Raw genomic sequence first — 16,839 nt, forward strand, 5'->3', positions numbered from 1 at the left:
TTTGGTTTGGTTTCTGAATGACTTCGAAATTCTTTTTGTTTGCTTGCTTCAATACTGAAACTTTTCTTGCTACGAAAGAGGTTTCAAATTTTTACGAATTTTTTAAGTTTGCTTTTGGACGTGAAGTCGACTTTTGTTTTTCTTGGTGCAGTTAAGGTGTCGTTGGGTTGGGAATACGCTTCGAGAAGTTCCGTTTCGAAATTTTTACGGCGATGTTTTTCAGACATGTTCACAATTTTTTTACTTGTTTTTTTTCTAATGAGAAGACACATTAGAGTAGTAATTGCAGGCTGGGCTAGTAAAGGGAGCGAGAAACGGGTAGTTCATGAGGTGAATTTTTTCAAACTGCTGTTGAAAAGAGTGAGAAATAAGTGTTTGAACAGAATTTTGGTTTTTGGAAACAATTTTTAACGGAAATTTTTCTACTGCTTTTGACGTTTTTCCTGATTTTCCTAACTAATGGTTTCAACAGGCCATACCTGTGTTGTAATTATTTATAGTTGCATTTTTAAGTTCATCAAAGGGCAGTTGATGTTTTACATGAGTTAGACACTGTGTGTTTAAATAAAGCATAAAATTTTATTGCATGTTTTAGTTCTTTTTGTTGTCCTTTTGTTGTCTTCTGCTGTTAAGGTTTCTTTGGAATTTAAGTCCTGCTTCTTTTGGGATTTTTTGTAAGACCGAGTTTTCGTCTGTCGCTTTTAACTTTTAATCCTCAAAAAAGGGATTAACAGATAAGGCCCCGAGGGCATTAAGTGACTGAGCAGCTCTTTTATAGCCTTACGCCCTACTAGTCTCTGTATGCGACTCATCGAAACTGTCTTGAGTGGATATAAATCCATGGTGTGGAGGACTCTTCTCAATCTTATGACTTTAACCCACGTAGTCATGCCCTTTCCACTCATCCCTCACTCAACTCTCACCTCGCCCCCTCATCACTCCACCCTCCTCCACCTTGCGATTTGGATCACCGTCAATCCCTAACCCAACCCCCATCACTTGACCCTCTCTTCACCTGAGCCCCCTACTCTGCTACCCCCACCCCCCCCCCCAATACCCCCACTCCACTAACACCCCTCCCCCTAATGCAAGCATCCCGATCCCGGGGCAACATAATTCAGTTATAGATGGAAATGGCAGCTTTCCTAAAAACATAGTTTGCTAAATTTTTTCCAAGAGATGTACTTGTCTCATTTTGTGGCGGGAGAAAATGTGTTTTGACTGTACTCCATTGTGAGAGAAACGATAACTTATTGATTCCAACTCAGTTTTTGAGGGAGGGGGGACTTAGTCGGATGGACCTTTTTTTAAAGTTAAATCAAGATAAAAACCAGCTGAAGGTTCTAGATACAAGCAGCTATATTATGTAAACGTCCGAAGGAAAATCAGTACTGGGAATGAATTTCATTTTTGCGACGTTTATGAGGTCATTGTTTTCGTTTCGGAGCCAGCAAATTCGTCGATTAAATAATTCAATCGATTGTATTTAACCTGCAGGTCGATCGAATTTGAAGATTAAACATATCTTTGTACTTTCGCTCAACAATTATTCGTGTGTGTGTGTGCGTGTTTCAGATTGATAGCTGGTCTTATCAGTTGCTTTCACAAAATGCAACATAAACGAATATTCAATTGCTGTGCTAAGAGAGCTATCTATGCTCAGTGTGTATTCAACTGAACCGACCTTCAGTTCTTTAAAGACTTTCGCTTAGAACGTGTACCCTTTGTAACCTTTGCTAAAAACTTAATAGACCTTTGATTCCGCGATAATGGTAAGCGAATTAGAAATCGAACGCCAAAAATCAAATTTGGACGCGGAAGAGCTGCGTCTCTATCTGGTACAACATGCTAATTCTGGTTTCCATGGAAAAATTGAGAGCATTCTGGCACAGTATCCGGCGCTGACGGATCCGTCTGATCTTGACTACCTGCGATCTGATCGTAAAATGAAACATGAGATCTTGGCGCGGAGATTTGCGACTGTTGTGTCAGTGATCAGAAATGGAGACGTAAATCCTGAGACGGAACAGGAGCTGTTCTACGCACTGCTGGTTGTAGCCAGATTTCCAGTTATTGGCTTACACATGAGCATGGTGGTTCCAGCTCTCCAGAAGTTGATGACTGATGAGCAATGGAAAGAATGGGAACCTCTGTGTCTGAGTTTCAAGGCAATTTTTGCGTACGCTCAAACTGAAGTTGGACATGGAACTTGGTTAAGCAAATTGGAAACAACTGCTGAGTTTGACTCCACTTCGGATGAGTTCATCATTAACTCCAATGGGCTGACGGGGTACAAGTACTGGCCTGGTTATTTGGGTAAAAGTTGCAGTCATGCCCTTATTATGGCTCAGTTGGTCATCAAAAGCCACAACTATGGACCGCACTTGTTCGTAGTGCCCATACGATGTCTTAAGACCTACAAAGCTTTACCGGGAGTCGACGAAGGTGACATCGGACCTTCTTATGCCTATTATGAACGCGACAACGGATTCGTGGGTTTCAAGAATGTCAGAATTCCGAGGAGGTTTATGCTGATGAGATACCAATCGGTTGACCAATATGGGAACTACAAAAGCGAAGCTAATCAGAAGTTAATGTTTGCAGCCATGATCAAATTGAGAAGTGAACTTGTAACTTACGCTGCATATTTGACAAATATCGGTGCGATTGTAGCAACCCGGTACAGCAGCATACGCCGACAGTGTGAGCTCAAACCCGGTCAAGGCGAGATGAAGGTTATTGATTACGTTACTCAGCAAGATAAACTGTATCCGGCTATCTGCATGTTTTTCGCGTTTCAAACGTGCCACCATCATTTACAAGCCGAGTGCAAAAAGGTTGATGCTGAAATTGCACAAGGTAATTTTGAAAGGGTTACTCAATTACATTACCTTTTGGCGGGCTTGAAGGGTTTTGTGAGTGCTGAGGCTTTAAAGAGACTGACAGTTTTGCGAAATGCTTGCGGAGGCCATGGATATTCTCTCAGCAGTCAAATACCTCCTCTAATAGCTGAAGCTGACGCTATGTGCACTTATGAAGGTGATAACACAGTAATGCACCAACAATGTGCCAGAAACTTAGTTCGATGTTTTGTTAAGAAAACTATGGGCGAGTCTCAAACTGGTTTTATGGCCTACCTCGACCGCGACGATTCAACTGCCTCTGTAAATACAGTTTCAGACCTGTTAGACGTGAGTTTGTTACTGAAAGCGTATGAACAAAGAGCACGATATGTGCTTGCATCGGGTTGTAAAAGTCTGCAGACCCAAATTGAAGAATTAGGTTGTTCGCAAGAAGATGCATGGATTAATTCCGCGCCATTGTTACTCTGTGCTAGTATCGCCCATTCCCATTTGTACATAGTACATCACTTTATTGAATCGTTGTCGAAACCAGATCTCTCCGCGACGTTTTTGGAAGTCTTGCGGAAAGTTTGCATTTTGTACTGCTTGCATGGAATCCGCGATAATCTGGGAGACTTTTTGCTCTGTGGAATTTTTGACAAATGCAACGCTGAGTTTATATTTGAGGCAATTTTTCAACTGTATGCTGAATTGAGACCGCATATTTTGAAGTTGGCGGAAGCGTACTCGTTTCCAGATCTTATTATCAATTCCACCATCGGAGCTTCAGATGGTAGAGCGTATGAACGGTTGATGGAATGGTCTCGCAAATCGTCTCTTAACGATGAACAGTTCAAATCAGACATTTTCCAGAAATATATTAAGCCTGTTTTGCAATCTAATAGTAAATTGTAGATAGTAGAGTTTTGTATAAATTGATCTCATTATTTTGTTCTAAATTCTCAAATTAAGTATTAGATTTTTCCTTTTATCAGCTCTGGGTGTGTATTAGAAATGACGTTCAACTGTTGAAGTGGTCTAGATTTTGTTTGTTCTCTTTTGTTCGGTTTGGAAATATATTGCACATGAACGCGAGCTTCCTAAATCAAACGAAGCTAAATCTGGTCGCTCAATCATTTTCATACGAAAAATTAAAGATTTTTTTTAAAAAAAAGATTGGAGAAAAGAGCTGATGTGGGAATACGACCCTTGTTTTTTTTCGACAGAAGGGTAGTCTAAATCTTTAATTTTTTCCGGAGAATTTCGGTTTTTGTTGCAAAATTAGCCTCCAATTTACTATTGCCACTTTTCTGCGAAAACGGATTAATCAGTCATAGCAGAAATTTGTACGATGATTTTTGTCAGAATATACCTAAAGTGTAGTCTTACAACTACACAACATCCGCGGGATATTTCAAAGACTTTTATTTTTACCCTTCAACACTTCAGATATTGGAAATGCCTTTCCCTGATAAGCCTCTGATTAAACTGGAGTTAATGCAAGCTTCAGTGGAATTGTCTAACAGAGGATTGAAACAGTCATCGATTTGGTGCGGAGAGCAGGGGAACAACATTGAAGCCGAATTCGATGCAGCCGCTTTTACCACCTACAATTTTTACAGTGATATTCAACCGAACAATATTAGCGCATATGTCTTTGCTAAAAGTTTGTTCGATAATAAAGAGTATATGCGAGCGGTATATCATTTGGAAACAGCGGCTAACTCTTGTACGAAGTGCAGTTTTCTTAAACTTTTCAGTAAATTTCTCAATATCGAAAATAAGAAAATCGAAAATCAATTAGAGCCAGCAGGACCCATGATCTTAAACACAGAAACGAACGAATCGCTACAGAACCTTCTAGTAGACTTGAGCACGCTTGAAAGTGTGGATGGTTACCATTGTTACCTCATGGGGCTTGTGTTGAAGCGGTTGCAGCGTAACAAAGATGCCGTTGCCTATTTCTGCAAATCTGTCTGCCTAGTTCCGATGATCTACGCCTCGTGGTATGAACTGAAATCTTTAGTAATGAAGAAAGAAGAACTCAACGACCTTAAACTGCCTACACATTGGATGAAAGATTGTTTCATGGCTGAGGTCAACTCCAACTTTCAAATGAACGTGGAAGTCGTTCAGAAATTAATGCCAGTTTTTGACGCTGGATTCGAAAAGAGTCCTCACTTTTTTGCTTGTTTGGCGAAAGCGCATCATAACTTGCGAGATTTCGACTCATCAATTGAATGCTTCGAAGAGTTACGCAATCTCGACCCCTATCGGTTGGAAAATTTAGACACTTTATCCAATGACTATTACGTTAAAGGTAAACGAGTTGAACTGAGTGTGTTGGCACACGATATGATGGAAATTTCCAAATATCGGCACGAAACTTGTTGCGTAATCGGAAACTACTACAGCTACCGTCAAGAACATGAAAAAGCAGTGACGTATTTTCAGCGAGCGCTGAAGTTGAATCCGAATTACATTGATGCATGGACTCTAATGGGCCATGAATTAATTGAGATGAAAAACACAAATGGAGCTGTCCAAGCATACAGAAGAGCTGTTGAAATTGACCCGTCGGATTTTAGAGCTTGGTATGGTTTAGGTCAAACTTACGAAATACTTCGTATGCATTTACATTCAGTTTACTATTTCCAACAAGCTCATGTTTTGAGACCCAATGACTCGAGGTTCCTAGTTGCCCTGGGCGCTTGTTACGAAAGTTTAGACAAAAACGCAGAAGCTGAAAAATGCTACTGGAAAGCGTATTCTGTTGGAGATTCCGAAGGAAGCTCGTTGCTGAAATTAGGGAAAATTTTTGAAAAACAGGATAGGGATAAGGACAAGGAAGAAAAGGCCGTGGCTATTTACCAACGGTATGTTGACGAGGTTTCTCCAATGGGAACTGTAGACATGCAGGAACAAGGTGGAATTTTCCTGTACTTGGCCAAGTATTATCTTAAGCACTCGTCCGAAGATGGGATGTTTTTGGATCAAGCGAACGAGATGGCAAATAAAGCAACACACTTTAAAAATACGAGAGAAGCGGCCAGAGCACTGCAGAAAGAAGTGGTTGAAAAACGGAAAGAGAAAGTTAGCCAGCTTATGCACCCGGTTGGAGGGAACTTTGCTCAGAACACTTTAATTGATTTGGAACACAATGATTCTGTTTGAAGATTTTGACAGATTTCGTACGTTGTTTTTTTTTGTACAAATAAATGCTGTCGTTAATGTTATCGAATTTGAGTTGATCTATTAGTTTCTCGTTAATATAAGATAATTGCGATAGCTAGCGATGGCGTTATTGCTCAGCTAGAAACGAATGTTTGGAAGTTGCTAGTTATCAGTTTTGCCATTCTCCCAGTTATCTATTGGATTTTGAAAACCAATCGCTAATATTTGTGCGATTTAGCTTCTTAGCCTATTCAAAAATAGGCTTGAAGTTGTTGCACAGCTGCCAGTCATATAAATTTTAAAAGTAAAATTCAGTTGCTCATTTTGTTATGAACTGTTTTAGAAGAAACGGTTTGCATTTTGATCAACTAATTCACAGCAGGCGTCCATGACTTTCTTATCCGTCAATATATCTATAAAAGCTAAGTAAAAATAAACTCTCCATTAAGTCTACTGCCCTTTAATATTATCTATAAATAGAGCGGAAACAAAAATTTACGTCAATTTACGTTAATAGAACTACTACTTCACTGACTCGCGTTCTTAACTGCTTGATTTTACTTATTTAAAAATTGCTCTCAAACAAAGTATGTAGCAATTATATTGGTGCTGTGGTGATGAATGAGTGCCGGATAAACAAGTAAAGCCCGAAGTGCATTAACTGGCTGAGCAGATTGCTTAGCCTTACGCAGAGGAGACGTGATAACGTGAACGGTGGCTCTCAATCTTAGTTTGACCACCCCCCCCCCTTCAGTCACCCCGACACTTCCTAACCCCCATCCTCTACCTGGCGATCTGGACCCCCTGTTATCAAGGGCCCTCTCTACCCTACCAAACGTCGCATAACCCCCTCCCCCCTAAGTTAGTTTAGTTGATTTAAGCACCATCGGTCGTAAAATAAGCACCATGTTCGTTTACATATTAAGCCCATTAGACAAGATTTCCAGCACTCGATGGGCTGAAGAGCAGTAGTGGAAAATACATCAAAGTTTGCTGAAGCAAAAAAATGTATTTCAAAAATGGAAGAAATTGGGAAGCAAAATTTGTCATACAAAATCCTACACCGACAATTCAATTAAAATTAGATGATTAGGCCAGAAAAGAAATTAGATGATAAGATTTCACAGAAAAAGGCCATGTTTTTGTTTTCCTGTCTTCGCAGCTTACATTTAGTGTTTCATGTTGAAAATGATGCCATGTGGCATTCTTTTGTTCTATGTTCGGGAGGACCAGATGTGATATTGATCCCACCATTGCATAAAGACGCCCAAAACGGTAAGAAAACTGCAAAATTCTCAATATTTGAAAACTAAAGCGTTCTTTTAAAGGTATGCGTCCCGTTTTTGAGGACGAAAAGTCAAAAAGGGTGAGAAGAAAAGTCGGCCAACAGAAAAATTCCATTGAAAACCAGTTGGAACGGTAAAAAAAATCTGGTGTAGTGCTTTAACCAAAGTTTAAAACATTCAAAAGACGTTTTGAGAGGCCTGAAGTTCTACGTTGAAGTTGCCTTTCGGTTTAACGAAATCACAGAAAATCTTAATTAACTTCTAAAAAAATAAAGAATTGGGTCATAGCTATTTTCAGAGATACGGTCATTTCTAATAATTTCAGTTTTTTCAAATGTGGATTGTATCAGTTTGAGGATTATTAGTTGCTCTCGAACCCCTCCGTGATCGGATTTTTTGTAATAATAAAAATTATCTAGGCTACATGCCCGTAAGTCTTTGAGATTATTTTTTCCGACGGTAGTGGGTTTCTTTTTGAATATAGTGGATATATACACGCCCAAACTCGCAACTAATTTGAATAGCTCTAAATATGTTCTGTTCAATATCGTCAATTGAATATTTTATCCACAACAAGGCTCGATAATATTCATTTGGAAATATGGTCATCTACATGTTTTTCGCCTTCTCTTTCTCTCTCTCTCTCTGTCCCAAATGAGGGCAAGATGGGAAACTTTCTCGAGTTCACACACTTTTCGAAAACAATGGGTGTTTACCATTAGTGAGACTACGAAACAAGAGAAACATCAAATAAGGAACATTAATTAGGCGAAAAACTGAATTCCTATTCTTAGAGAACATTTAATAACAAATTCAAACTAACATCACAGTAAACCCAAACTGAACTTTTACTGCATTGCAAAACAGAGGGGAACTGTCCATCTACATGTTTTTCGCCTTCTCTTTCTCTCTCTCTCTCTGTCCCAAATGAGGGCAAGATGGGAAACTTTCTCGAGTTCACACACTTTTCGAAAACAATGGGTGTTTACCATTAGTGAGACTACGAAACATGAGAAACATCAAATAAGGAACATTAATTAGGCGAAAAACTGAATTCCTATTCTTAGAGAACATTTAATAACAAATTCAAACTAACATCACAGTAAACCCAAACTGAACTTTTACTGCATTGCAAAACAGAGGGGAACTGTCCATCAGTCAATTAGATGACAAGTGGGCGAAGAAAAGATAAAAATGGGGCGAAGTTCAAAAATCCAACCAATTTGAACTCATTAACTTTAAAAGGCATGAGAACCATCAGCTTTCAACTGAAAACGCTATATCGGAAGACATTTAACTCTTTATTAAGCAACTGGGACATGTAATTAGTGAGATTAAGTCTCATAAGACTACAAAATAATAACAAAGGCAAGACTCAAAAATTCACAAATTGTTCTCGAAAATAGTGTTGAAGCCATTGAAATCAAAGATTATTAACTCGATATTTTACATAATTGGTCATGAGACCCTGTTTTAGAAGAACTGAGCAACCAATATAAAAAAATTTCGAACTATTCAAAGAGAACTCATTGTCAAAGTCGAAAATCACTAGTTAACACATTAAAAGAGCACAGATTATTTTTTTGACAGTTTCATCAAGAACTCTTCAGTTGGCTTTTTAAAATCAATTATACTTACTGCAAAAAGAACATAAAATGCAGGCAAAAATGAAGTTTGCGAAATTATTGTGGTAGCAACCTTGAGCTTTTCCTTGAAAACAATATTTGTTCATCGGGCCTCATTTCAACGTAAATATCATTTCTTATTATTTGAACTTCTCTATGAGAACTGTCTTGTCTACAATGGCCATAAGAAAAAGGAAAAACCTTTAAAAAAAAGTACCAATACAATTCGAATTCTTTTTCATGCTAACAGTCCAAGATTCGGATAAAAAGTCCTAATATTTAAATAAACACTTCTCAAAATTTAGCTTAAAGCAGTATTTGGCCAAGAAAATTAATATATCAAAATTCAATATATCAATTTTTATAAATACTGAATTAAATCAGCAAAAAGTTGGAAACGGTAGATAAATTGGTTCTTATCTAAGAATACAAAAACTTTTCTAAATGTTATTAGGTCTGCACTTCCGGTGATTTTGAACAACGTGGGCTAATGAATTATTATTTTGAATTGTTTGTTTTTTCATAAGAGACTGAAATTTTCATAAAAAGACTGAATTTTTGCCTTGAATTTAGCCAACAAATTGGATCAAGTAGTTCATCAAACGTTCGCTATCTTGCAAACGTTTGTAAAACCAAAGACATTTGTTAACAATAACTCATTGGAAAAAACGAGACAAAAATATTTATCATTAGATATCGTACGCTTGACGGCCTTTCTATTTATGCCAGTCGCACAGCTCTAAGGTGAATGGATCTATTTTCCAAATTTGGCTTAGTGAAATATAAACAAATAGTTCAATTGGGCATATAGTTCCTAACCCTACTAAGATGGGGGGCAGAATAACATGTTCCCCGCGCCTTCAATTGATACATTGATTTCGGCTGAATATTTTTTGGAGAAGAGAGCAAAGAGAATGTTAGATTTTTGAAATTCTTTAATATGTGTGAATATCCTGAAAATTTACGACATTATGACCAAATTCTAGCTGTTTGATTTCTCACCCCCTTTTATAGTTACCGAAAAATGGTTCCTTGTTACTAACAGTTTTTGAAAAAAGTCAATATTGTTAAGTACAAAAAAATTTTTTGTACATCCAATATTGGAAAAAACTTTTTTGACGTCGTAACGTTTGTTTTTTAGCAACTTATCAGTCATGTGGACATATTGTCAAATTTCTTTTGACAATTTCCGTCATTATTTAATTTTGATGTATAAATTATACCTAAAACAATAGCAACATCACTGCTAATTTATAAAAGCTGTGGTTTTTTGTTCAATCACTACTTTAAAATGCAACGTTTTTGAAGAGGCAGTTGGCTTTTTTTTCTCTGAAAAGACTTTTGCTCCGAGTAAGTAAACTATTTATTTTTATCACAAAAAAATTCTTGGACTGTTTTGTTCCAGAAAATTTATTTACGCCACCTTAAGTGATTTGACTGTCGTCGAAAAAAAAACCAGATACTGAGAAGCCCGAAAATATACGTTTATCCGGTAAAAGCTTTACGTGCAATACTTGGTATCATACATAACAAACCAGCTTTAATTTGCAGCACGCTAAATTGCTTCATCACCCTTTGCTTTAATCTAACTAATGAACCCCTGCACTCACAGCTATGAACACATACACGCATTTAATTTTTAATACATCAAAGCACTTGTACACGATCACAAATAAAGACTCTAAAATTAATCCTATGTATTAAACGTAGGACATGATAAGTGACCATGTTTAACAAAAGCCAAAACAGCATATCTAAGTGTCAAATTTTGGCATGTTTAAGCTTCCTTGTTTTGCATGTTTAAGGGTCCCTCGAAGCGCATGTTCGAGCGCCACCTTGAACAGCATGCTTGAGCAAAGAAAGGAGAGAGGTCAATGACCTGAAACGCGCAAAAACAAAAAGTAAAAGCATGGGAATTGAACATGGGTCAACAGGTTGATAGTCAGGCGCACTTACCGCTGGGCTATACGTTCGTGCATATAGCTCGCACAAAGAAAGGAAATATTATTCTAGGTAGTTTGTGTTGTTTGTTTGTCAGAGCCATTTTTAACAGCGCTCCTATTTTCAAGCGTTTCAATTGTCCTTAAAAGTTGAGCCCATTGTAACGAATGTTGTTTAAAACATGATAAAGCGCCATATTTAAGCCACTAATTTAAATATTTTGTGCGCTCATTGAGCATGCGGAATAGCAAAATAAGGAAGCAAAAAACTCAATGTCTAAAATTTTGCTGTTTTAGAAAGTGCAATAGGCTGTAGCAAAATGCATCCGTAGCGTAAGGTATAAGATCTATGGCTGTTTGCCGAGGGGCAAGGGATCGCGTTCGTTTTGGTTCTGTTTTCTTGGCTCAATGAATGGGTAATTGTTGCTTTTCATACACACCTGTCTGTCTGTCTGTCTTTCTTCTTAAATCTTTATTATCGTGCTATGATATGCTGTTTTTTTATTTCCATTGGTTATATTAAATGAAAGTTGCACTTGAGCGCAGCATTGCTATTTTTAATTGTTTTAACGGTCTTAAACATAGAGCCTAGCGTAATTAATGCGTTTTGAGACGCGCTCAACCGCCTTGTTTAAGCTCCTAATCTGCACCTGCACAAGTTTTGAGCTCTTTAGGCATGCAGCATAAAAGTCAGCGAGCCAAAGAAAGCCATTGACCAAATTGTTGATGATGTAGAAATGGCAATAGAGGACCGCAATATGCATCGGTAGATTAAAGGATTGCGAATGTGGCTGTTAAGTGTAAGTGAGGGGCACGGGTTTGGGCCCGAGTCTTTGCAGAAAATGGCTCCTATTTTCTCGGCCCAAAAACAGATATTTGTTGTTTTCATCACTCGTGTCAGTCTTTCTTTCTTTCTTTCTGTCTTTCTTTCTCTTTCATTCGTTTTTATCTTTCTTTGTTATTGTGTTTTTTATTCCAATAAAAACCTGTATATTAATTCAAACCCGATAAATAGTTCGAGATGCTTTTGGGCTCCTTTTCTTTGCATGGTTTAACACTCTTTAAACACACAACCTGAATTAGTAAATGCGTATTGAGAAGCGCTTTGTTTCTATCTAGAAACTCGTTATCGGCACAAGTCTTAGCGCTCCTCTAACAAGGAATATAGCAAAGCCAAAAAAATTTGAGCAAAAATTGCATGTACATAGGGTAATAGACAAGGAACACGCATCGGTAGCGTAAGTATTAAAAACTATCGCTGCTAAACGAACAACATCGGTTCAAGATCGAGTTGGCGCGAAACAGAAGTTTTAGGTTCTTTTAAATCATATATTACATTGAATGATTTTCATCTTATGCTTCTGCAAGCCTGCTAGTTCACAAAGTAAACACAGATACAAACAACAGCATTCACATACAAACACACACACACACACACACTCACCAACACAGACAAAATCAAACCATCTCTCAGACGCATGCTCCACTCAATCACAAATAGACATATGCGTATTGACAAAAAAAACCACACACACACACACTCAGATAAACGAACACAATTACACTCACATAAACACACACATAAAAACACCCACACACACACAAGCACGCACACACAAGCACACATAGCACACACAAACGCGCGCACACACACACTCACACACGCTCACACACATACAAGCACTATCACACACAACACACTTACACACATTTCAACATAAAAACCATTTCTATTTCTCATTATTTGAACTTCTTATGAGAACTGTCTTGTCTATAATGGCCACAAGAAAGTGGTAAAATACTTTAAAAAAGTGTACCAATACAGTTTGACTTTTTAAGGTAACAGTCCAAAGTTCGGCAAAAACTAATCTTAGGATTTATATAAAGAGAAACGGAAGTCATTGTTAATGGAATCGTTTACAAAACAACGGAAGTCTGTCGATTAATTGCAAAACTTAACCGCTAAATAACTCATCGGAAAACACGACAAACAAATAAATCTCATTAGATATTGTACGCTCGACGGGTTTTCTATTTATGTCAGTCAAACCGGTCCAAGGTAATTGTATCTATCTGCCAAATTGGGCCGAATGAAAAACAAACAAATTGTTCAGTTCGGCATATAGTTCCTCACCCTACTAAGGTGGGGACAGAATAACATGTTCCCCGCGCCTTCAAATGATACATTGAATTCGACTGAGCAATTTTCGGAAAAGAGAGCTAAGAGTGTTCAAGATCAAAAGAACTTTCAAGGTCTCAACAAAAATGTAACCAAGAAATACCACGTGCCCTAACAAGGTCACAAGAATTGTAACTTTCACAACGACAAGTTTGTTTCCGTTTGGATTCAAAAAGCTATACATAAGCGAAAAAAGCGTTCAAGCAGAGCTTCATTAGTAGTCGAATTTATTGAAAAGAACTTGTATTCATTTCTTGTCCGCCGAACAAAATTATAGGATATACCTTAGAATTAGAGTGAGCAAACGCACGCGGGTTAGGAACAGCTCACATTAGACATTAGATTCTCTATCGGGGAGGTACATAAGACTAAGATAGGCTAAGTTGGGGTATCAAAAATAAGCTAATCATAAAAAAAAGCGGACAACCACTAGATAACCATCCCCCCTTATTTCATTTGAGTTGATGAACTCAAATTTACTGACAGGTTGATTAATGACATTGTTGACAAAAAAAGAGTTGTACCTGTCAGACATGAATCAAAAAGTTCAAAACTTGATCGATGACACCTATAGATTCGACGAAGAAATCGAAGAATCGGAAGATTACGACGACAAGATAGGACAACATGTTAACCTAATCAACCGCTTTGTCATGTACAAAAGAACCCCAGCCAGAAGTTGAACACCACGATTAGCAACCGGACCGGCCATCACCAATGTGAAAGTGCCCAAGCTGGAATTGCCAACTTTTTGTGGAGACTACAAGGATTAGACATCCTTATTCGACCAATTCAATGGAGCAGTGACAAGCAACAGCCAGATAACAGATAGCCAAAAATTGCAGTATCTAAAATGTGCTGTATCTGATTTTACCAGCCCATTTTCATGCAATAGTTTCACAGAAGCCGGTAACAAATGAAAACCCAAAGGCACTTTGAGATCTCATGGAGGCAATCGACGAACACAGATTAGCGCTCAGCAAACTTGGACAGCCCGTGCACGATCAGGACATCTTTTTCGTGTACCTCATTGCAGAGAAATTGCCCGCCGAAACGAGAAAATGTTGGGAACTTTAATCACCAGCAAGAAATCCCCAACGTTATCTTGATGTGAAAAACTTCATGGAAGAAAGAAACACGCGCCCTTGAAGCAGCCACATAGCAGTCAGCATCAGCCATCGACAAGAAGCCCAGAAGCTGCCCATAACTTCGTAGATTCCATTCACATATAGCCACATCAGCGACTACAACGTGTGAATGTTGCGACGAAAACCACAAAATGTATCAATGCCAAAATTTCAAAGCACTTTCAGTACAGGGCCGAGTTCAGTTGATCAATACAAAAGGACTTTGCTTCAACTGTCTACGCCCTGGACATCGAAGTGAACAATGCAACGGTTCAACTTGGAAGAAATGCAAACGAAAGCACAACATTGTTTTGCATTTGGAAGCCAATAAAAACTCGAGGACAGCTTAAACAGCGCCAACGGTTACAACTAGCAGTACGTCACCAGAAGAAGCAAGCAATCAAGCATCGAAAACAGTCAACAAAAGCAAAGAAAAATTTACAGCCGCAGCACAGTCGCAGAATGAAGAAGAAGAAGAGGAAGTATTTCTTCCCATCTCAATCGTTTCAGTTGAAAAACACCGCAAAAACAACTGATATCAGAGCCATTCTAGACTCAGGATTCCAAAGCAACCTCATCACGGAAGATGCAGTACAGCGCCTTGGATTGAAAAAAGAAAAAGCCGACGGCCGAGTTTTTGGGTTCGGAGTTCAAGAAGTCAACAACAGCAAGGATCAGTAAACTTGATTTTGAAAATGAAGGATGAAGACTTCATCAGCATCAGAGCAACTGTCTTAGCAAAATTGACCAGCAATCTGCCTTCGCATCGTGTCAATGTCAGCAGTTGGATACAACTTCAGGACCTCAATCTTGAGGACGCAAACTTCAATCAGCCATCCACCGTAGACTTGATAATTGGAGCAGGACACTATGAAGAGTTCATGATTGGAGACAATCACAAAGCCAAATACCTACCGCCTATCTTGTTTCGGTTGGCTCGTGATTGGACGTGAGAGCCAACTTGAAAAGAAGAGTACTCAACTGCAGTGTTTTTTCGTTTGTTCTGAACCAGACAATTTACAGCCATTCTGTGAGATTGAAAAATACCGACAGCAACACAGTGGATATCAGAAGAACAGAAATTCGAAGATCACTTCAAAAGTACCACCCGACGCAACTCAGAGGGAAGATTTGTTGTGAAACTCCCTTTCAAAGAAGACGCTAAACCCCTGGGTGACTCGTACCAACAAGCGAAAAGAAGACTACGAAGCCCCATCTTCCGACAGGAGAAACAACCAGATGTATACAACAGATATAGTCAGTTCATTCAGGAATTCATTCAACTTGGACACATGGAAGAAGTTCCCAGAAATAAAATTCATATGCCTGCATCAAACTGTTTCTACTTGCCACATCATTGTGTCATCATAGACGCCAACAGCACAACTAAACTCAGAGTCGTATTCGATGCCTCAGCTAAATCAGCCAGCGGAGTATCTTTAAACGACCGTCTGATGGTTGGATCTGTTTGGAATTCTGATTCGTTTTCGGTTTCATCAAGTAGCACTATCTGCCGACATTGCCAAGATGTACCGACAAGTTCAACTTGCCGATGAAGTCAAGGATTTTCACAGAGTTTTTGTGGAAAAATCCAATTGACACAGAACTGAAAACATACAGAATGACAAGAGTGACCTATGGAATAACATTATCTTCGTACCACTCAATTAGACCTCAAAGAGTTTTAGCAGACAGTTGCACCAACTGCAACCTCCGCCTTGCAATCAATAATGACATGTATGTGGACGATTTGCTAACAGGAGCCTCAGATGTAGAGCATGCTGCTCAACTTCAGGACGAAATAATCGCAACACTGGAAACAGCTTGTTTTGACATACAAAAAATGGACATCAAGCGTTTCATCACTTGTTGAGCGATTGCCTTCCAGTTCAGAAGAATACTGAAGTACACTTCAGACGAAATGATAATCAACATTGACAATTACACAGTCAAAACCCTTGGTTTCAAGTGGAGCCCTGTTCCAGGCCATTTCACTTTCACAGTTTGCCTAGACAAAGAATTTCCCAACGCAAAGAGGAAAATGTTATCGGAAGTCACAAAGTTGTTTGACTCACTCGGATGGTTGTCACCAACAACAATTCAATTTAAATCCTTCTTGCAAATTCTTTGGATGGGCAAGTTGACCTGGGACGAAACCTTATCGTTAAACATCCTAGAACAATACGGAAGATTTCGACATCAACTCAGAGAACTGGAAAAGATCAAACTTGAACGACGAGTTTTTGCAGCACCTTTTTCGTCATCTTTGGAGCTTCATGTGTTTTTTGACGCCTCAACCACAGAGTATGCCGCAGTTGTCTACGTGCGAGAGCAAATGGGCGATCGAGTGCACACAAAAATGCTAACAGCCAAAACACGCGTTGCCCCAATCGAAATGCGTCCCACGTTTAGAACTCTGTGCAGCACTTCTTGAAGCACAATTGTCTCAAGCAGTGAAGAAAGCCATCAATGACAGCCGTTTTTCTAACCCCAAAATCTCTGCTTGGACCAGTTCACAAGTTAGCCTCGCCTGGATTAAGGATATACCTAGGAAATGGAAGACTTTCGTTGCTAACCGAGTTGCCAAGACTCAGAGCATCATTCCTTCAGAAAATTGGAAGTTTGTACCAACAGAACACAATCCAGCTGATTGCGCATCACGAGA

The 16,839-nt window shown here is 38.7% G+C and overlaps 2 protein-coding genes across 2 annotated transcripts; both read left to right on the top strand.

The window, feature by feature from the left end:
• The first annotated feature begins 1,574 nt into the window (after positions 1–1,574).
• Positions 1,575–3,828, top strand: LOC142345773 (peroxisomal acyl-coenzyme A oxidase 1-like). Its single transcript, XM_075398096.1, has one exon. It carries the CDS (start codon positions 1,770–1,772, stop codon positions 3,756–3,758), a length of 1,989 nt encoding a protein of 662 aa, XP_075254211.1. The 5' UTR covers positions 1,575–1,769; the 3' UTR covers positions 3,759–3,828.
• Positions 3,829–4,167: 339 nt separating this feature from the next.
• LOC142345381 (uncharacterized) lies at positions 4,168–6,101 on the top strand. The gene has a single exon (XM_075397414.1). The coding sequence runs from the start codon at positions 4,302–4,304 to the stop codon at positions 6,015–6,017; it is 1,716 nt and encodes a 571-aa protein (XP_075253529.1). The 5' UTR covers positions 4,168–4,301; the 3' UTR covers positions 6,018–6,101.
• Positions 6,102–16,839: the final 10,738 nt, after the last annotated feature.

This window comes from Convolutriloba macropyga, chromosome 9 (assembly GCF_964194025.1).
Source record: "Convolutriloba macropyga chromosome 9, txConMacr16.3, whole genome shotgun sequence".
In the NCBI taxonomy this organism is placed as follows: Eukaryota; Metazoa; Xenacoelomorpha; order Acoela; family Convolutidae; genus Convolutriloba; species Convolutriloba macropyga.

Excerpts from the sequence above, each read along its gene's own strand:
- LOC142345381 (XM_075397414.1), top strand. The coding sequence starts at position 4,302 with ATGCCTTTCCCTGATAAGCCTCTGATTAAACTGGAGTTAATGCAAGCT.
- LOC142345773 (XM_075398096.1), top strand. The coding sequence starts at position 1,770 with ATGGTAAGCGAATTAGAAATCGAACGCCAAAAATCAAATTTGGACGCG.